At 36.5% G+C, this 23,040-nt stretch overlaps 1 protein-coding gene across 3 annotated transcripts in view; it reads left to right on the plus strand.

The window, feature by feature from the left end:
• Positions 1 to 23,040, plus strand: part of fdxr (ferredoxin reductase) — a 54,867-nt gene that overhangs the window by 5,062 nt on the left and 26,765 nt on the right. For all 3 annotated transcript variants that reach the window (XM_073814994.1, XM_065272303.2, XM_065272302.2), the window contains one exon: positions 16,031 to 16,153. In XM_073814994.1, the coding sequence (XP_073671095.1) occupies positions 16,031 to 16,153 (123 nt within the window). The remainder of the gene's footprint in view (positions 1 to 16,030; positions 16,154 to 23,040) is intronic.

Below are 23,040 nucleotides of genomic sequence, written 5' to 3' on the forward strand. Positions count from 1 at the left end.
TTTGTTGCCAGCTATTTTGACATGAATGGCTGTATGTTTGGTTATTTTCGGAGGACAGTAAATCTATACTGCTAAACATGGAGCATGTTGACTACTCTAAAATATATTCACATTTCATTTCTATAGTATTGTCCCTTGAGAAGATATATTAAAATATTTGCTGAAATGTGAGGGGTGTACTCTGTGTTGGTAATGTTCATAATGATGTGGCTCAATCAAGTCAGAAATTTTGAGTAGTTAATAGGGATGCACCGATAACGATACTGGTATCAGGTATCGGCCTCTACCACATTTTCTAAAGTACTCGTACTCGTTAAAAGTCCCCCGATACCTGGAATCGATACCACGGTCTGAAAAATGTCTATCTTTGAGCGGCGTGTAAGGGGTTAATGCCTCTTGTGTTGTCCAAAGAGGCAGAGTTTACAACAAACTGGAAAATTAGTCCTTTGTTTTTTTGTTAAATTATAAGACTAAAGCTGTTACCTGTAAATTTAAATCATTTAAATCGGTATCGGCAAGTACTGAAATGCAAGTACTCGTATTCCAAAAAAGTGGTATCGGTGCATCCCTAGTAGTTAATGATGAGTTAGGAATGATCTCCTCTCAAGTAAAGTCATTGCATAATCATACATTAACAAGTCAGGAATATACATTTATATACGAAATGTACATTTATAAATGCAGTTTGACTCTCCGTGCTTACATGAACCGTGTGTATTTCCGGGGCAACCACAACCCTGATTGGTGGCTTGACGTGTCACTTGTGCATCTTAGTTTGCCCAGTAAATTTTTTTATCCACTAATACATTTTCAAAAAGTAGTAGAGTATTAAGCAAGATATTTGACTTTAAAATGTAGTAAAAGTAAAAGTCTCCACAGATATTAAAAACTTCAGTAAAGTACAGATACGTGATAAATAGGGCTGGGTATCGATTCAGATTTTCCAGATCGATTCGATTTCGATTCACAAGCTACCAAATCGATTCGATTTCGATTCTCGATTCAATTTTCGATTCTGGCTCTCGGGCCAGTTTTTATACTCTATTCAACTCAATAAATATAGATTTAATACAAATACTATATTAATAAAAAGAACAGTGAACAGCAGGTTACAAGTGGGGAATTAATAAAATCAACGAAGCACCTGAAAACACCATTTTAAGCACTGAATGAATGAATGACAGGCTTGCCTCTTGCTCCTTGATAACATGCGCTAGGCAAAAAAGAGGATGACATCTATTGAAGAAGACTAGTAATTTGATTAATGTTAATCTTTCACTCAATGTTTGCAGAAATAAATATGAAAGAAAAAAATCGATTCTGCTCTCCGAGAATCGATTCTGAATCGACCACGTTTTAAAAAACGATTAATCGAAAAATTGATTTTTTTGCCCAGCCCTAGTGATAAACCACTTAAAGCAACACTAAAGACTTATTGCTCTTTGCTCCCCCTACAGGTTAGAAGCGTAATTGTTTATTACCACTGTCATAAATACTGCAGCATAGCTGGCTCTGATTGGATTGTAGGTCTGCCGTAAAGCAAGTTTTTGTAGTTTTCACTCGAACTACAGGACCACTACCCGACGGTTGGAAACTTCTTTAGTGCGGTTTTGGCCGATAGAGGGCTGCAAAGCGAATGTGAAAGTGCCATTCACCCTGTTTTGAGTGGATGAACCACTGAAACTTTTTTGGAAACGTTTTTTTAAGGTAAAAAAACTTTTTGGTGTTGCTTTAACTACAGTTCCATTTACTTCGTTATTGCCCACAACTGGTAAACACCCACTGCTATGATTGGATAAGTTTTTTTGTAGTAAACTAGCTTTTAATCCTGCGTCTTTACATGTGGGGAATTGTTTTGAAAACTTCCAATGTGGAAAAATGGCAGCCAGAGGAATTAACTAGGGATGCACCGAATCCAGATTTTTTTTGGGTTCGGGACTACCGAATCCACTGTTTAAGATTTGGCCGAAACCGAATTACAAATCCTACTCGCATTCTTATTTCATTTACACAGTAAAACACATAAATGAAGTAACAATGTTCATAGCAGTGTATTTTTATTTGATTTTAACTGTAAAAAAAAGGATAGGCAACATTATGCCAGGATGACAAGTGGGAAAAACTATTTTGACAATTACCATAAGTCTATGCATAATGAAAGCGATGCGACGAACTCGTTTTTTCCATGTGTGTCTACGAAATGTGAACCGCCCCTAAGGCTTACCGAAAAAAGCTTATCTCCACGTCAGCACCCAATGTGTGTAATCAACGGCCGCGTCGCGTCGACCAGCGTAGCGCAAACCTAGGGTTCGGTTCGGTGGAAAAAAATCTTAAGATTCGTCCGTACCGAACCCCGTCAAAAAGCCCAGTATTCGGCCGAATCCTGGATTCGGTGCATCCCTAGAATTAACCCATATATGTGAGCCGTAAGATGTTTTATGCACAAGACATGATACACATAAATGACAATGCGTATGGGTGAAGTAGCAAAGAACAAATCTTCAAACGCTATGGGCCTAGAAATTACCGTAAACTACTGTAATTTTTAAGCCACAACTGACTTGACCACAAACATGCTTCTGCGTGTTACAGCATGCTAAGTCCTTATCACTAACTTTGTGATTAGATACGGATGTTACACACAATCAGGACATATCAAGCCATCTCTAACAAAGCAATAGTGGTACTAAAGGTGTTTTACTGGCATAAGATTGCTGCGCCAGCATTGCTTTTTAATTGCAGTCTGAGCAAATCCAGCATGTTTTACCCATGCAAGAAACTTTAACCATGCATTCCTTATATCAGATTCTGAGGGAAGGTTATGCAGGCACTGCACAATATTTTGCAGTCTTTAAAGATAGGGCTGCACGATTAATCGTTTTTGAACCGAAATCGCGATTCGGATGGATGCGATTTTCGAATCGCAAAAACTGCGATTATTTCGATTCAGAACTATCAAAAATAACAATCATCTAGTACGCAGTTTTTGACAGTTCGCTTCATGCGCATTTTACGTTTGATGCAGTTTAAACCAATAGAGTGCATTAACACTGAGGTGCTGACTGAACGTCAGATAACGCCATTGCGCAAGCAGCAGTTCAACTCCCCAACAAAGTGTACGGCCATATGATTTCCGCGATGCGAAAAACATGGACAGAATCGCGAAATGCATACAAATGGAATTAACTGCACAATGCGGAATGTCATGGAAGTTGGCAGATTTTGGATTCAGTCATTTTTAAAACCCATTATAACTCATTAACCGGCAAATGAAAGGACAGAAATGCGCGAAAACATTTCCCTTTTGTGTAATGTTGGACTTAAAGAAAGGTATATACGTCCGTTTCTCGTCATGCATCGCAAACAATGACAAGCACCTCATCAGACTATAAGCAGGTTTCATTAAAGCCCGGAACACAGCAGACAAAAGAGGTACAGTATAGTTTCTTGCACGCGCACATCTGCATCGCTTTGAATATTTACAGGCACGAGGGTTCATGAAGCGCGCACACAGAGAGCAGTCAGCACACGCGTGATCACTAAACTTAAGTTTTCTTTCTTGTCTAAGTGAACATAAACAGCTGGATGTTTATCAGTACATTAAAGCAGAGCAGTTTTAAAGCTGTCTTGTGTCTTAAAGTGACAGACGGTAACCTGGTGCTTTCTGTGTCAGAAATGTTTATTACACACCAAAAATTAAAATCACTCCTTACTCTTAACTGAACAAGCTTCTGCAGCTCCACATTTAAAATCCTACAGTGAGGACTGTGCAGGGTTTTATTTGTATTTTTTGCTTATGTTAAATCATAGATTCTAATAACTAATATATTAACATTTATTACAGATGCCTGAAAAGTAAAACAAGATGATTATAGTCTTATGATTAAAAGAAAAAACTAAACATTTGCTTGTCAGAAGCATTGTTGTAGTGACAGCCAAAATACATTGGCCTATATGTTATTTTAAATAAAACTTTCAATAAATTTTTGTTAAACTGTATTTTCTTAATGTTCTTAGATTAAAAAAGGTGTGTCTGCAGAAGAGCAAAGTCCTGCAGACACCTTGGTACAATGTTTAAGAGGTCTTAAATAAACAGTAGCACAGCATCTTTCTTTGGTGCTATTAAAACCACCACAACAATCCTGGATGTAGCTTTTTTATTATATACCAATGAATCGCACTTTAAATCGCGAATCGCAATTTTGTTCAGAAAAATCGCAATTAGATTTTTTCTCCGAATCGTGCAGCCCTATTTAAAGACATGAACCAGTTCATTGCACGAACCAGTGGGCGGGTTTTCCGAAGTAGACATTAAGTGGAGGCGGGGTTTGAAAATTGACTACTACATCATTACTTGCCGCATTTCAGAACCTGGCATTTCTCTTGGCTTGGGGTCAATAGCAGTAGATATTATAGTAACAAGCACATTTTTAGTTTTGAAACTTACAGGATGTTTGTTCAAGTAAGATGACCTCATATATAATAAAAATCAAGTTAAAATTAATTCCTTTATTCCCTGCTCCTTTAAACAAATGCCTTTAAAGTCAAGGCTGTAGCTAATAATGCAAAACAGAGTTTGATTTATTAGGGCATTGGATTTGACTGATGGCTCTCTGACAAGTGAACAGACACATGCACTTAATTAGAGAAAAAGGGTGTGGGTTTAATTACATTTAGGCATTTTACATTTATCCAAAGCGACTTGCAAACATAAGGAAACAATCAAACGATTTCTCACAGGGAGTCAATAATACAAGAGGTGTTTATACAGAGTTACAAGTCTCATAAATCTGAGACTATGCCAACAGAGACCGAGTGCTGCACGTCATAACCTGAAAACCACGCCCACCGGGGGGAAAACAATCCAACCGTCTCAATTGACTTTGTATTGCGAGAAGCCGCCTCCTTGTCATTTCTGGCTTTTTTCTCCCTAAAGGCTGAGTTTTACGGCTCGACAGCTTATAAAAACATATTTCTGGGGTTTTTTTTGGCTTGCTAGCTGTACCTTGTCACACAGCAGCTTTTAGTCATTATTCTGTTTTCACAAGGAGGCAGCCTCTCGCAAAACAAAGTCAATGGAGATGTATGGATTGTTTTCCCCCCGGTTGTTGTGGTTTTCAAATTTGCATAACGGTGTTCTTTCTCTCTTTTAATATCATTGGTCTTATAAAGTGGGTGGGTCTTGTCTAGGGTTGCCAAGCTCTGGAATTTTGGAAATATTACAAAATGTGCAACATTTAAGGAATGAAAGGAAATTATTTGGAATTTTTGGTTAAATTATACAAGCTGTATCACATTCAAACATTAGCTTCCATCTGACTCATCTTCATCTGTGTGCCACAATTTCCATTAATTCTTGTGCATTTTCCATGGAAAGTCTTGTCCCACCCACAGGTTTCCGACACCCATGCACACCTTTCATCTTTTGCTTAATTTCACCTAGCAGCACCGGTAATATAATCTCTCTTTTGTTTCACAAGCTGTGTACCGAAAAGCTCCAATGCTTTTATTGTCAATGTCATAGACAGAAACAATTGTGCATGACCCCAAAAAAAATAAAATAATCAACATGCTAGTCATGCCATCGAGACATTGTCAAGCATTGCAGACATTGTGTCACATGTCGTATACTTGGGCTACGCAGCATATCGAAATAGCTCAAACGTGCATGTGGCAATGTGCATATCAAAATAGTTTGCAATAACTGAGTAATTTTATTTCTCCATAAGGTTTCGTTTAGTCAAAGTTTTAATGATCAGACTTGCACACGACAGAGTGCTTATGTGTAATGTGCGGAAGATGATCAGGGATCAGAAAGAATGTGAAACGTATATTTGCTGTATGGTTTCAGTATTTAAACATATTTTAATAAGTTCAAATTGATTTCACAAACTTAAAATATTATCGTACTGCATATCCTCCACCACATCATCAAGCAAGTTATCGCATTTTTGGTCAATACTATGACACTATACAAGATAAAATCATTGAGTCTTGTTATTTTTATACAGTATATGAATCCATGACAACCTATGACAAGCAGATCCTGCCAAAATCGGGCTAAATTTGGGAAGTCTGGAAGAGGCATAAAATGTGGGTTGCTTGGAAGTCAATTTGGATGGAAGGATGGCGTGTAATGAAAACCAGACTCTTGGATCAGTTTCAGTTTTTTTTGTCTGTTTCTCGCTTTTAACTACACACAAATTCTTTTATAATGATAAACATCATCAATGGGTTTTTCATACACAACCTTCCCCTGGATTTTTCGGGAATTTCCTGCACCTTAGCATCTCCCTGAAGCCCACAGATAATGTAAAATATCCCAGAAATCAAGTAAACACATGTGAGTTAGAGAGGATAGGTTCAAGTAAGATCTCTGTCTGTTTTGTGCACAAACAATAAAACAAAACGCTGCGGATGTTGACATGGTTGCCAAATTTTTTTTCCCCTTTTTTAGTTAAGCCTTATGCAAACATTGTAAACAATGCTTAAACAGCCCATATAAATTACTTGCCAGTGTATTCTGTGTTTGATTGCTGGCAACTACATCAGCAGGTGACGTCAGCAGCATGCGCCGTAGTCTGCTCATTAACGCGCACTGAATGACCAAAGAGGAAAACAAATTATTGAATAAAATCAAAAGTTTTCTTTCGTTGCTCACAAAAAGGTTCTTGTCACTTGGCACATGGACCTTTTTGGCGATGTCTCTCATTCTTTGCTGGAAACAGATTGTGAATCTAACTAAAGTCAATGGGACAGGCAAAAGCCTCCCGGTTTTCATCAAAAATATCTAAATATGTGTTCTGAAGACAATCAAAGGACTTTGGTGGTTTAAAAGACACGGGGGTAAGCGATTTATGATAAAAATTTGGCGTGAACTAACTCTTTAAAGTGTACCCCTGCTTAAAAAGGCCCAAAACATTTATTCATTAGGTGTCGTTTGTTTTAATAGCATACCTAGTGGTTAAAAGAGCTACACTGGAAAAAAAATCATAAAAAAGGTCAAATGAGTTTTGGCTGGCAAGCAGCTCTTATTTCACTTTTTTTCCAGATTATTATGATTGATTAAACAACAAGTGACCCATAAAAGAAAAAGTGAAGAGACATGATTGTCGCTGACTGCAAGTCTTGAACACACACAGCCACAAATACTGGCCAACTATCACCGAAACCCAGCTGTGGGAATCAAACCAACAACCTCTGGGTTACAAAGTCTGACTGTCTAACCACTAGACCATGATGCCTAGACAAGCATTAGATCTTGATGTCATGTCTTGATATTTAATGGGACAGTTTCCCGGACAGGGATTAGTGCTAGACTAAAATAAATGTAAGAGCTCTGTGGCCGGTTGCATAAAACTTTAAGGCTAGTCTTAAAAGTTAGTCATGAATTTTTTTCTTCAAGACCGATCATAACTGTTTTAAGTATGTTATATAGAAAGGTAGATTGCTCTAATTTAAATCCAAATAATAAGACTGATTAGCCCTAACTAATTGCTAGTTAGTAAGAATCATTCTTAAGACGCAGTCTTAATGTCACGGCTATGTTTATGCATTTGGCCACAGCTGTCCAAACTGACAACAACTTGCACTGACATATCTTAAAATACATAAGTGCTCTTTGCTTTGGCTTAAAATGCACACAAGTAATGTTTTTAGTATGGCATGTTTCTTTAAACTTAATTAATAATGGTAAACTAATTGGTCTCTAAAAATGTAGAGTAATTGGTCTTAAAATTGGTCTTTTTAACAGGATACCCAATTAAAGTAATAATAATCAAATATTGTGTCAGTTATCTAAAAAACTTGTTTTAACATTGTTCTGTCAGTAAAATAGTGAAAAAATGTCCCCCCCAAAAAAGAAATGAAATACGATGTCTGTTTCTCAAATAATATGCGCAAAATATGAATGAAGGAGAAACATGTAACTTGTGAATTGTAATTACACTCACCCAAAGGTTTATTAGGAACACCTGTTCAATTTCTCATTAAAGGTCACATATTTTTAGGCTTTCTAGAGTTTTATTTTAGGTTATGATGTCCTTAAGAATATATATTTGCTGTTTAAGTACCAAAAACAATCTCTATATATTTTTTACAGCTCCTCTTTCAGGAGCTCTGCTAAAAACAGGTCGTTTTGGCATGTAATAGTAATATTCATGAGCCTCTCTTCTGATAGGCCTGTTATTTTATGAGTGAAATACGCAGTTGAAATAAAGTTACCCATGGAATTACACTAAGTGTTAGTTTCTGGATACTAAATGTTAGTTTAGTAAACCAATAGACACAGAGACTAAGAGATTTTAACCTTACCATGTTTAACTCAATAAACAAACAGACACCAAAAGGGCTTGTGTCTGTAACTTAAGAATACAAACAACGTCTGATTTCCAACAGATATTCTATCAAAACCGGTGGCTACCAAAAACTTTAACGTTACAAAACAACACTTTAGCATCTAGTTAGCAAACACGTTAGCATTGCATAATTGTTTACAATATATCATTTCAGTTTTCTCTGGCTCCATAATGTAATTTAAAAGTTAGGACTGCTGATAATTCGCATGCGATTGTCTCGTGCATCCCTTCAGTAAAGCCGGTTCATTGATTACTAGTAAATCACCATCAGCTGATTTCAGAAGCGGCAACCGGCAGCCGGTTCTGAGAGCAGGTGATGCCGCTTTACTAACGACGAGATTCGCGTGACAATCGCGTGCAAGTTATCGTGCAGCCCTGCTTAATATGTGTTTACTTACGGGTTGTGGATTTAAGGTCGGATCCAACAAAGGACTGCAACGTCTTTGATGAGTAGATTCCTGGACAAACCAGCACTGAACTGCCACACCGAAGCAGTCACTTGTGAAATGTTTAGATCAGACGGCTAAAGTTGAACTAATTATTGAGGAATTTCTAATTAAATGAATATTAGCCATTGTTCTCGTATATTAATGTTTTCAGAAGCCTTTGCAATGATTTAGTTTCCTGACATCCATCAATTGAACAGCATTTTCTCACGTGGTGTGATGGAGTTTGTTTAGCAACAAGGGGGTGGGGCAGTGGATGGTGGACAGTGCTCGGGGTGGAGACTGAAGGCGGCGACTGTCTCACGGTGACGTAGCAAATTCACGGAAGTACAAACGAACCGTTTTAACTCACAGCTACTTCAAGCAGGCTGTGTGAATTTGACTCTTAAATGACTGTTTTGAAACTTATATGGTACTTACATAGCCCCTAGACCTCAGTTATCATGAAAAAAGCCACAAAATTTCACTTTTGACCATATGTGACCTTTAATGCAATTATGCAGTTGCTTCAATGCATTTAGGGGTGTGGTCCTGGTCAAGACAATCTCCTGAACTCCAAGCTGAATGTCAGAATGGGAAAGAAAGGTGATTTAAGCAATTTTGAGCATGGCATGGTTGTTGGTGCCAGACGGGCCGGTCTGAATATTTCACAATCTGCTCAGTTACTGGGATTTTCTTGCACAACCATTTCTAGGGTTTACAAAGAATGATGTGAAAAGGGAAAAACATCCAGTATGTGGATCCTGTGGGTGAAAATGCCTTGTTGATGCTAGAGGTCAGAGGAGAATGAGCCGACTGATTCAAGCTGATAGAAGAGCAACTTTAACTGAAATAACCACTCGTTACAACCGAGGTATGCAGCAAAGCATTGGTGAAGCCACAACACACACAACTTTGAGGCGGATGGGCTACAACAGCAGAAGACACCACCGGGTACCACTCATCTCCACTATAAATAGGAAAAAGAGGCTACAATTTGCACGAGCTCACCAAAATTGTACAGTTGAAGACTAGAAAAATGTTGCCTGGTCTGATGAGTCTCAATTTCTGTTGAGACATTCAGATGGTAGAGTCAGAATTTGGCGTAAACAGAATGAGAACATGGATCCATCATGCCTTCTTGCCACTGTGCAGGCTGGTGGTGGTGGTGTTATGGTGTGGGGGGTCTTTTCTTGACAAACTTTAGGCCCCTTACTGCCAACTGGGTATTGTTTAAATGCCACAGCCTACCTGAGCATTGTTTCTGACCATGTCCATCCCTTTTGGTTTCTTGAACATGACAATGAGTTCACTGTACTAAAATGGCCTCCACAGTCACCAGATCTCAATATCAATATGATTATCCGAAAAATCAATCACAATGGCTGAATGTGCTTTCTTTTAAGGTGCAGACGTGACAACACCGGGATGCAGAGACATCTTGCCAGGTTTACAGGGAAGAATATATATTTAAAACATTTTACAGTGCAATATATGACCTAAACGAAAACCAGATAATTTTACCATTGGGAACAACAGTCTGTTTATGTCTGGATCCTGAGGAAAACATTTACTAGAATTTTTGGAGAGGAATGTTGTCCCGGACATTTCTGAGTCTGATATGGGATTACAGCTGTTCAACAGTCCTGTTTTTTGTTGTTGTATATTTTCACAATATTATGCACCAGATAAGCTAGACAGAAAAATGTCTAGACTTCAAGCACACAGACTCTACTTTAACGCCATGCTGTTATAATAGATGCAGTATGCCGTTTAATGTCTTGCTGAGGATTGTGCAAGGATGGATAAAAACCATATGTTGCTGTAAAACCTGTAGATACGCCTTTCAGTATTTATATATCCTTTCTAGATGTGAAAGCTGCTCCTTTCCTAACGAAACTCTACACCCTTGTCTCATTTAATATATGCGTATCTACGAATATGCCAATTAGGCCTGTCTCTACTCAATCACACAGCTTGGCACATAGATATGAATATGCAAATTAGTTCGCACTTCCCATCTTTCGCACCACATCGGACCATTGATATACATGTAAATAGATGCGACATGTTCAGCAGTTTCAGACACACAACTGCGAAGTTCAGTTTCAGCGTGTTTGCAGCACTAATATTTTAGTGTTGATGTGAGCAACACGTAAGCATCACAGAAGTAGCTGTGCTGCAATCATTACAGTGTGCAGCGGCATCAACGCATAATATCTATGACCTAAACTACTTATCCACGAGTTCAACTGTGTTGATGTGATTGGTTATGTTTGTTGAAAATCAAGGTGATTTTAAACCGCGGGAATGAGACTGTCTCATATTTTATGTATAAAAAATATTCAGCAGTGGTGTTGAAAAGTGATCTCTAATTTAGAGTTCATATGTAGAAGCCAATGAACCTTCATTGAAAATCAGACGATTAAAGATGGCCTTACAATATGCAATCAAATGAAAAACAAATAAAGGAAATCCAGCTGTTTTTTCAGCCCAGTATTCAATAATAGACAAGAAAACCAAATTATATTCATCCACAAACACACTTTTGCAGAATTCCTCCATGGGATATAAAAAACAATCTTTTTGGATTTTATCGTAGTCAAAAATCTGAAACCCATTCAAATGATTATCAACAACAATTTTCAGAAATAAGTAAGAGCTCTTTTCCGGCAGCATACTCCAATATACACACACATCTGAACAAATGAATTATGTCAGGGAATACGTATTCCAGATCAAATCTCTGCAGAAGCAAATGCTTTATTGTTGGCATTAAAATTTGAGACCTCTTCACAAAAATTCTTAATAATGACTGACTCAAAATCATGGCTGGATTCACCGGAAAGTATAAAAATGTATTATTCAGCAATAGTGAAGATCTTTATTGAATTATCTATGTGCAAAGCAAAGGATTTTAACATCTTCTTTTGCTGACACTCAGGACTTGCTGACAATGAGAAAGCAGACAATGCAGCCAAAGAAGCACAGAATTAGTCCCAGATTTACTGAACGGAGCAAATTACCGAGAGAGCACAATTCCAAAAAGCGCAGATGGGGAGTGGTAAATCTGCAGATTATTTACTAAAAAAGTGAGATTAAAAAAACACAACAGCTGATTTTCATAATGACCAATGCAATCTACTAAGAGCAGCACAAACTAGCAGAGCTGATGAGGTGCGGGTGATCTACTAACACCTGATGTGCTTGAGTTCAGTACCATGGATATTGCAGCAGAAAATTTGGGGTGTGAAATCACAGCTAACAAAGCCAAAGGACACTGAAAAAACTAGAGGACAAAAAATGAATGTTTACAAAAAGTTTTGAAACACCTGCTATTGTGACGACTTCTAGTGACTCCTCTTTTAATTCCTCCGACAATTAAAAAATAACATGGCTTGGCAAACAATATTTTTGAATATGTAACCCTGGCATTCCTAATAAACAACTACATGGTAAAACAATCCTCTGTGATTCCTCTCCAATCAGCAAAAATTGCAGCCATTTCAAACTCAAAATTATTTATGACAGGCTTTTTTATGTTAAAAATGGCGCTAATACCAGTTATGCGTAAATCATTTAAATAAACTCCTCCCATAAATTTTGTGTCTGGAAAGGAAAACTCCTAGAAATGTATATGCAATAAGGTCAGTCCCAAAAATAAATAGACCACACCTTTTCAGTGCTAATGATCCAATGCGTGTCTTTAGTAAATCCAGACAGTCGTTATTTAATGCCAATATGATGGTTTGTACTGGCGCAGGCTGAAAGTAAATCTGGCCATAAGTGTCTTATACCATTCACAGACTTGAGGCCTAGTCCACACGGGCATTTTTATAACCGTAAAAATTTTTTTACGTGGTTCGGCCGTTCGTCCCACGAAAACGCAGTATCAGGACACTAAACGAACATTTTTGAAAACCCCTGCCAGGTTGAGGATTTTAAGAAAGGCAGTGTTGTCGTGTTAGTAAAACCGGGGTTTTTGCCTTGCGATGTCACTTTTGTTAGGCTTCTGATTGGCCAAGGTGGCTTTACGATTTGGGTTATATCGCCGCCTGTGGTGTGGCATGCTCTTGACAGCACTTGAAAGCGTGTTTTTGGTTTTTCATGAGGACGGAGATTACTTTTAAACAGAGCATGTGTGGATGGGATTGTTATAAAAGTTGTTATAAAAATATCCATGTTCGTGTGGACTAGGCCTAAAACAAACAATAAATGAATACATTAGAAATAAATGGCAATCAGAATGGTATCATTGTCTAAATAATAAGTTGCGTGAAATAAATTCTGCTGTTGAGTAAAAGCACCCATAATTTTTAGAAGAGTTAAACTCCTACAAAATGTCTATCCGTCAGAAATCATTGTCCATTAAACATACACTGTATTACCTCGGTCACTGTGAGAAACCTTTTATTTTCTGTTTATAGTTTTTAATCAAGTTAATCCAAACATAGAAATTAAATATTTTCTAGTCTTTTATATAATAAGACTTCATTCCCGCCATGAATATAGCCTTAAAAGCTGGCAGGGCGTTAAAAGAAAAGACAGAAAGAGGGAAGAAAAGAAAAATGAATTTGCACATGGATTGTCTTAAAGCAGGCGCGGGGAACCCTGGGTCCTGGAGGGCCACTGTCCTGTAGATTTTAGTTTAAACCCTAATCAAATACACCTGTGTTTCATTTCTAAGTAATCCTAAAGACTTTGGTTTAATTTTTCAGGTGTGTTTTTATTAGGGTTGAAACAAAACACTGCAGGACAGTGGCCCTCCAGGACCCAGGGTTCCCCACATCTCCTTTAAGACAATCCATGTGCAAATTCATTTTTCCTACAGAGGATTTCAATCTGCTGACTCATTTGTCTCAGTCCATTTGGCACTGTAAGGCAAGGGAGAAGGTCTCATAATGTATCTAAACTTAAAACACATTTTGCCTACCACGTTGTATTGTTTTACTATTATACAATTATTTATTTTATAAATGTTAATATTATTACCTGTGTCCCCTGACTCCCTCACGATTTCTGCTTATGGCAGTTCTATTTGATGACCCTTTTATTATCATTTTATACATAATGGGATGCAGTTTTTGGCATATTGGTGAGCCTCTGGTCATCTATTCTTTTGAGAGACTCTATAAAGTACTTTATTATACCCAGTCCTGTATACCCATTTGTTGCCAATTAACCCAAGTAGTTGGAAAATGTTCCTCCATATGTTAACACTTCCCACAGTTTCGTTACCTCTGTACCAACATCTTTCAGACATGTTGAGCCAGTAGCAATTTAATTTATTAGCAATTTTCCACTGCATGGCCAGACAAGACTCGGCTTATTTACTTTGGCTTGGTTTGCTTTTCAGTGCTGACAGTGATGATTGACCAATCCGTGATCTGGAGTGTTAACATGTCACATTTTAGTATAGGTTAGGTAGGGCTTGCTCGGAAACAAAAGTGAGCTGTACCGAGCTGTAATATGCAGTGAAAAAGCAATTTCTTTCTTAAAATACTACATTTCCTCAGTAAAAACATTTGCGTGGCTTGTCCTAGTCCCAGACTAAAATGTATGTTTGAGCTTTGTTTAAAGTCGCCATGAAATCGAAGTACTGTAGCGATTATCTTATTTTCCCCGTGGTGACATATACACTGCAAAAAAAGATTTTCAAGAAAAAAAATAATTTGTGTTTTTGTCTTGTTTTCAGTAAAAATATCTAAAAATTCTTAAATTAAGAAGCTTTTTCTTGATGAGCAAAACGACCCAAGAAAATAAGTCAAACCAAAGATATCAAACTTAAGTGATTTGCATAAAACAAGCAAAAAAATCTGCCAATGGGTTAAGCAAAAAATCTTGAATATTTTTTTAAACACTAAATTAAAAAAATTCAAGAAAAATTTGCTTACCCCATTGGCAGATTTTTTTTTGCTTGTTTTATGCACAAAATCACTTAAATTTGATATTTTTTGTTTAAAAACTAGACTTATTTTCTTGGGTCGTTTTGCTCAATAAGATAAAGTATCTTAATTTAAGTATTTTTAGATAATTTTTACTGAAAACAAGACAAAAATACTACAAATTTTTTCTTGAAAATAATTTTTTGCAGTGTAGCCAAGTAAAACGGCTTTAAAATAAAAAGGTAGGGCTGGACTACAATTCGACCATTGAGAGCTAATTGAGTCGTTTGAAGTTGAATCATGTTGCTATTTGCTAATCGCCACAATCTTTTCACAGACCCCGCCCACCTGCCATACCATATGATCGGAAGTAAAGAGAGATCATTTTGATGAGTGGAGGAGATTTGCGTTTTTGATTTAAGATTATGAGGGAACATGAATTTAATTTTTTTTTAAATTAATACGTTCACAGATAAGATTATTTTTTATAAAAAATAAATAACAGAATATTTCAAAAATTCAAAATTTCAATGAGTCTTCAATTTGAAAACATTATGGCAAGACATATCTTAACATAAATCACTGCCATTGCGCGTTTCTCCCTACGTTGTCTCGGATGACAACATTTGTCCTGTGGCGGCTATGCGTTTTGAAATTTAGGGGTGAGCTGTTGGTTGCAATTCGCAATCTCGCCACTAGATTCTGCTAAAATTTACACACCACTAGTGCTGTGCAAAAATATCGATACAGCTAACTATTGTGATTTTTTTTTTTCCACAATAGTGTATCGATATTTCAATCTCTACTATCGATATTTTAAAAGCACATCAAATCCCTCTGTGTGCATCAAACGACCTCCTCCGCCGCTGCTGTCGTTGTCGCTGTCCAGTTGTCTGTCATATACGGCCATTCGGCAAATGTCTCGGGACATAAAAGTTAGTGGGAATGAGGAAATGGCAGAAAATTTTAAAACGCCTGCAGCTTTAAAAGCCAACATGTAAAAGCACTTTGGTTTAAAAAAATTCAGCTCTATTTTTTTTACATTTTTGATTAAAAAAAAGGAAAAAGTACTGCAATGTATCGCAACACGCAATCATGTCCCAATGTGTCGTGATGTGTATCGTACCGTGAGACCCTTGCCAATACCCAGCCCTGCACACCACCTTTTAATGTCCCAATATAACTAAGGCCTAGTCATGGATTAACAAAAAAAAACCTTGATATGTTTTCTATGTTCTATTGTAAATAAAATAAAAGTTTCTGACTTAATAAATAAATTATCAAAGAATTTATTTCACCTGTTTCATGAGTTACTTCTAATATGTATACATTCATACATATTTCTTAATCTTTTCTTTTTCAGAATGTTATAAACACTTTTACACAAACAGCCCACCACGATCGATGCAGTTTCCATGGTAACGTGAACGTAGGAAAAGACGTCAGTATTGAGGAATTAAGGCAAGCCTACCATGCAGTGGTTTTGGTAAGAGCACAAAGACCATTCATTCCTTCAGTATTTAGTTTATGTTTATAGTTAAGCATTTGGCCCGGAGTACTGGACTTCATTGTGTGTGTTGCTGATGCAATAAAACATGACAAGAAGAGGGTTACAGTTTCATTTCAGTGCTTTTAGCCTTTTCAAGGAAAAAGAAAATGGGTTAAATGATCCCATACACATGAATCATGAACCAGAAATTAATAGAGATGAGGAAGAAATATTTCGACATGAGCCAGTAAAATAAACCCAAAAACCAATGGCAAGCAAGTTAACACACACACGATTGCATACAATATATCACTTCAGTGCCCAGAAAATGAAGGAAATGTACCTTACTCAAGGGCACATTAGTCACAACAGATGTGAGACTTGGACCGGTGACTTATGGGTTACCAGCCTGACTCTCTAACTACAGTAGATCACGACTGCCCCTGCGTGTTACTCATAGTCCAAAATTAATAATCACAGATCTGCTGCCTGTTAAAATTTAAAAGATCATATATTGTTAAAATAATTAAATGAATTATCTGACACGTTTGACATGAGAATCAGATCAAACTTATTAAGACGAGACAAGACAAGATCAGTCATTACATCTCATCGAAATGACTTTCTCAAGGGAATTTTTTAACGTATGTGTGGTTTTGTAAACAAAAGTGTTTTCATTTCTTACATGTTCATGAAAGAACTCTGTCGTAACATATTCCTGGCGTTTAGCCAGTGAATTAACAAGGTGAACCCTTCACTGATAAACTGGTTCTATAAATGATTGTGATGCAATGTCCTCCTACCACACCCGAAAATAACAATTAGATTGCATAATTACGAAACATTGTATTCACTTTGAGTTCATAAAAGTAACAGGGGTTTTGCGCAACATACATCTGTATTCTGTAAAACATTAGTTATTGCACAAGCTAACATTTACTAACAATCAACTTTTGACACCATTTATTAATCTTATGCTGCGTTCCACATAGATGTTAACACTGCCATCCAAAAGCTAAGTACAGTAACTACGCAAACACTGAAACCGAGAAAAATGCCCTTAAAGTTTTTACACCAGCCAGTCAAACATGTTACTGCAATTTTGGCACGCACGTTTCTCTGAAATGGGACAAAATTGAACCCGGAGACTTTGTCACAAAGCACATAAGATCTCGCAAAGCCCATTTCAATCCAAAACTCAGTTTTGACTAGGGATGCATAGTGATTAATCACGATTAATCTATAGCAGAATAAAAGTTTTTGTTTACATATATGTGTGTGAACTGTGTATAATAACTTTGTATAGATAAATGCACACACATGCATGTATATATTTAAGAAATGTTTACATGTGAATATACATTCGTATATTTATGTATCATTTTTATTCTAAACAAATCTAAATACCGTACTTAATTTTTTTTTATTAAAATGATACATGCATGTGGGCATATTTATATATACATAATTATTATATACAGTTCACACACATATAGGATGTAAACAAAAACTTTTATTTTGCTATAGATTAATCGCGATTAATCGTTATCCATCCCTAGTGCACTTTGCCTTTGTAGGGCAGAACACTTTCCAGACTTTTCTTACCTCTGTACCAGCATTTATCAGACATGTTGAGCCAGTAGCAATTTAATTTATTGCCAATTTTCCACTGCATGACATATAAATGATTGTGATGCAATATCTAGCTGCCACACCTGAAGATAACAATTATATTATATTATTTAGAAACATTGTTTTCACTTTGTATTTATAAAAATAATAGGGGTTTTGCGCAACATACATCTGTATTCTGTAAAACATTAGTTATTGCACAAGCTAACATTTACTAACAATCAACATTCGACAGCATTTATTACTCTCATGCTGCGTTCCGGGTAAACTGGAGGTTGGAGACACCGAAAAACTTTAATTTTGTTGAGCCAATTATGGCAAAAAAAATCAGTTCATACATATTACGTAGGGCTGTCAATCAATTAAAATATTTAATCTAGATTAATCGCATGATTATCATGAGTTAACCTAGCGATTAATCGCAACTTAATCACACATTTTTATCTATATTTATATTTAATTTAACACCTTTCAATTTTTTATACTCTAATCAACCTGTGCATGGACAAATATGGACGCTTTATGCAATTGTATGTTAATCACAAGTGAAATAGTCCGCTAAAATAATCAAGATTTTTTAGAGGTTTAAAAAAAAAGTATCACATCAATATCTTAAAATCACTGGTAAAACTATAGATTTGGCACACAAGTCAAGAACAATATCAATATATGTTTATTTTTTTCTTTCTTTTATTGTTTGATTGACATTGAGAAAGACAGCTTTAAGATCTACTGTAATGCAAGGATCTGATATAATGTTACAAATCAGATATTTTCCCTCAGATTAACAAATTGTATCTGTGTGTATTCTTGTCAAAACTGTAATTCTTTCTATGTGTGTGTATTGGGGTTGCGCGCTTGAGCGTCTGTGCACGCATCGGGTGTGTCAGGATATCTATCAGGATATATGTCAGAATATCTTTTTTGAGTCTTATTGCTCTTAATAACTATTTTAACATCAAGCAAGTACTGCACTTTATTTTCTAATTTCTGCACGTTTTAAAACCAAAATCTCAGACATGCAACTGGATAAACCGCATCCTTTGTATTGTAAGCATTTAGGACGGTACACCTCACAGAAAACGTACAACCCCAAATCAGAAAAGTTGGGACACTATCGAAAAAGGAATAGAATAATTTACAAATCTCATAAACTTATATTTTATTCACAACAGAATATAGATAACACATCAAATGTTGAAAGTGAGACATTTTGAAATGTCATTCCAAATATTGGCTCATGGATTTCATTAGCGACACATTCCCAAAAGGTGGGGACAGGTAGCAATAAGAGGCCAGAAAATGTAAATGTACATAAGGAACAGCTGAAGGACCAATTTGCAACTTATTGGGTCAATTGGCAACATGATTGGGTATAAAAGAGCCTGTGAGAGTGGCAGTGTCTCTCAGAAGTCAAGATGGGCAGAGAATCACCAATTCCCCCAATGCTGCGGTGAAAAATAGTTTTCTGAGTTTCTCAGAGAAAAATCCAAAGAGTTTGAAGTTATCATCATCTAGAGTGCATAATATCATCCAAAGGTTTAGAGAATCTGGAAGAATCTCTGTGCGTAAGGATCAAGACCGGAAAACCATACTGGATGCCCGTGATCTTCGGGCCCTTAGACGGCACTGCATCACATACAGGAATGCTACTGTAATGGAAATCATAACATGGGCTCTGGAATACTTCCAGAAAACATTGTTGGTGAACACAATCCACCGTGCCATTCGCCACTGCCAGCTAAAACTCTACAGGTCATTTAAAATGGACTGTGGCGAAGTCGAAAACTGTTCTGTGGTCAGACGAATCAAAAGAATTTGTGCCATTTCATCCAGACTAAAGAGGACAATGACAACCCAAGTTGTTATTAGCGCTCATTTCAGAAACCTGTATCTCTGATGGTTTGGGGTTGCATGAGTGCGTGTGGCATGGGCAGCTTACACATCTGGAAATGCACCATCAATGCTGAAAGGTTTATCAAAGTTCTTAAACAACATATGCTCCCATTCAGACATCATCCGTTTCAGGGAAGACCTTGAATTTTCCAACATGACAATGCCAGACCACATTCTGCATCAATTACAACATCATGTCTGCGTAGAAGAAGGATTCGGGTAGTGAAATGTCCAACCTGCAGTCCAGATCTTTCACCTACAGAAAACATTCGGCACATCATAAAGAGGAAGATGTGACAAAGAAGACAGTTGAGCAACAAGAAGCCTTTATTAGACAACAATGGGACAACATTCCCATTCCTAAACATTGGTCCTCCTCCAGCTGTTCCTTTATATGTACATTTAACTTTTCCGGCCTTTTATTGCTATCTGTCGCAACTTTTTTGGAATGTGCAGCTCTCGTAAATCCAAAATGAGTCAATATTTGGCATGACATTTCAAAATGTCTCACTTTCAACATTTGATATGTTATCTATATTCTATTGTGAATAAAAAAGAAGTTTAGGAGATTAGTAAATTATTCCATTCCTTTTATACTCACAATTTCTACAGTGTCCCAACTTTTTCTGATTTGGGGTTGTACAAATAAAGTTCATTTTATATGTTTGATGACTTTTTTCCTGTTTAAGGTTGCCTCTCAATTTATCAAACAACGTGCCAGGGCTTGGGTCAGAAATTTCGTGTTGCAGGGTAATAAAATAAGTTATTAAAATTAATTTACAGTAACAGTTCAATTTTGACAGCCCTAATATTGTGTGTATTGTATATCGTTATTCATTACATTACATATTACTGTAGAAATAGTTGAAAGTTTGTTTACATAATATTACAAAGAGATAGCTGCCATCTTGTCCATGAATGATGACGCATCTCTATCAAGCTGAGGTCGGGGTTGAGGTCGGATATCCGACTTTGTTTGCCATTTCAGATGTTTATTTCCCAGCTTAAGGTGGTGAATGTTTGACTTTGTGTGTGCCAAATCAATAAGTTTTCAAAGTGGTTTTAAGGTACAGATGCTGTGATTTTTGTTTTGGAACGTTCAAAAATCTTTAATTCAATTTTTCTCAAAATTGACTTTGCTGACTTAACTTCAAAGATGTGTAGCTTTGTAATCTTTTTGTCAGATTCCAACAAATCATTCATCGTTTTTATAATAGTGAATGTCAAATAATATAAATAACTAATTTTTGAAAATTTGCTCTTTCCGACTTATTTTGCCAGCACTGGTCACATGGTTAAGATGGCATTGTACAAAAAACATCTAGCAAATGCATAAATATAAAATGCTCCGTTAACAATAATAGCATTAACATTTTCCCTTTAAACATTAAAAAACACTATCACAACTTCTTTCGTCACACACAATATAGTTACATATGATCCCTATGCCATGGCCTTCTTTATCAGCCAGAGGTTACTTGATGGTTAAGTAATCTCTGAGGGGAACACCAGACCTTTTTTCCAACATTATCTAACTCCGTCAGCAGTGATCAGCACTCCCACACCTGTCACAGATCATAACGCTTTGCCCGCCTCAGGGCAGGTGAACCACTGCGATTATGTATGACTAACAGGGTCATAAAGCCAAACACTTACCTCAGGGGGCAAAATTCACTGTGTCTCATACCTGTTAATCTTGAATGAAGTTTCTGAAAATAAATGTGAATGTGTATTTACAGTAAGTTGGCCAAATGTCTTAGTTTAATCAATCAATGAAAACATGAGGTGTGATGCAAATGGAAGAACTCAACTTTGGTTAATTTTTTTAAATTATTTAGCAAAAAGGCAAACTAAAGTAGTTCATGTAAATTTTTCCATTTACTAATACATTTAAAAAAATAATAATGTTAGTTAATGCACAATTAACTAAAATTAACAATTGTATTACATGAACTAGCATTGTTGTTCATTGTTTGTTCATGTTAGCCATGAGACCGGGGTGCCCTTGAGCAAGGCACCTTAAAGGGGTTGTTCAGCAAAAAAATAATTTTTAACCCATGATTTACTCAAGCCCCCAAGCCATCCGAGATGCATATGTCCATCATTTTTCAGACGAACACATTTTCAGTAATTTTAGAAAATGTACTAGATCGTACAGTTGTTAAAATGTAAAGTTACGGGGTCCACCTCCTTCAATTCCAAAAAATGTGCATCCATCTTTCACAAAAGAAATCCAAACGGCTCAAGGAGGATAAACAAACGCCTTCTGAGGGTATCCACTTTTTTATACTTTATAAACGAAAATAACTAGCTTCAGGTAACGCCGCCATCTTAGACTCCTCTGTATCGGCATAGCTGCCCACTGCTTTGGATGTGTGCGGGTTCATGATTTGCAGTGTGTGTGTACTCACTGGGATGGGTTAAATGCAGAGGTCAAATGTCGAGTATGCATTGCATACTTGACAAACGTCACTTTCATATGCAGAATGACATCTAGAACTCTGTCTACCAAAATACATACGATTACAAGGTAATGCATCTGCAAACAGCTCTAAACATGAATGTTATACATTATGTCACTAGCTAAATAACGCTTACAGTAGCTAGTCTGAGCTATTGGTCCACGTAATCACTTTAAAGGCACAATATTTAGATTTTTACGACTAGAGGTCGATATCACACAATAACAAAAGCATAGGTGACGGAAGTGAAACGATCGGAAATGTTGTTTTTACCATCCAGAGACGTATGGAATTACTTTTAACATCAAGCAAGTTTACGGATGAGGTAATGATGTTTAATTTCTTCTATGTTTGACCACATTATTTTACGCCTTTCAGAGACTATACCTACACTGTAAAAAAAATTCCGTAGAAATTGCAGCTGGGTTGCCGGTAACTTACCGTAGATTTAAATGTATGTGTTTTACTTGCAACATTTTGTTAAAAGTTAAATGAACATTAAACATTTACAAGTCTTTGTCTTTACAGAGTAAAACTAAAAAAAACAGCATCAAGCAAAACATTCTGGGAACCAAAATCTGAAGCAAAAAACAGAAAAAGGTTGATGATGATTTCTGCTTCCCAGAATGCTTTGCATGAGGCTGTTATTGTATAGTTTTGTTCTGTAAAGAAAAATATATTTATTTAACTTTGAACAAACTCTTGCCAGTAAATAACATAAATGTAAATCTACAGTAAATTACCGGCAACCCAGCTGCAATAACATTGTAATTTTTACGGATTTTTTTTAAACAGTAGATCATTTTATAAATGAAAAGGGTCTAAAAAAATTCAGGTTGCCAGAAAATATACAACTAAGTGTAAGGATAGTTGAGAGTTCATCTTCCCACTCAC

This window comes from Paramisgurnus dabryanus, chromosome 1, assembly GCF_030506205.2.
Source record: "Paramisgurnus dabryanus chromosome 1, PD_genome_1.1, whole genome shotgun sequence".
Taxonomy (NCBI): domain Eukaryota; kingdom Metazoa; phylum Chordata; class Actinopteri; order Cypriniformes; family Cobitidae; genus Paramisgurnus; species Paramisgurnus dabryanus.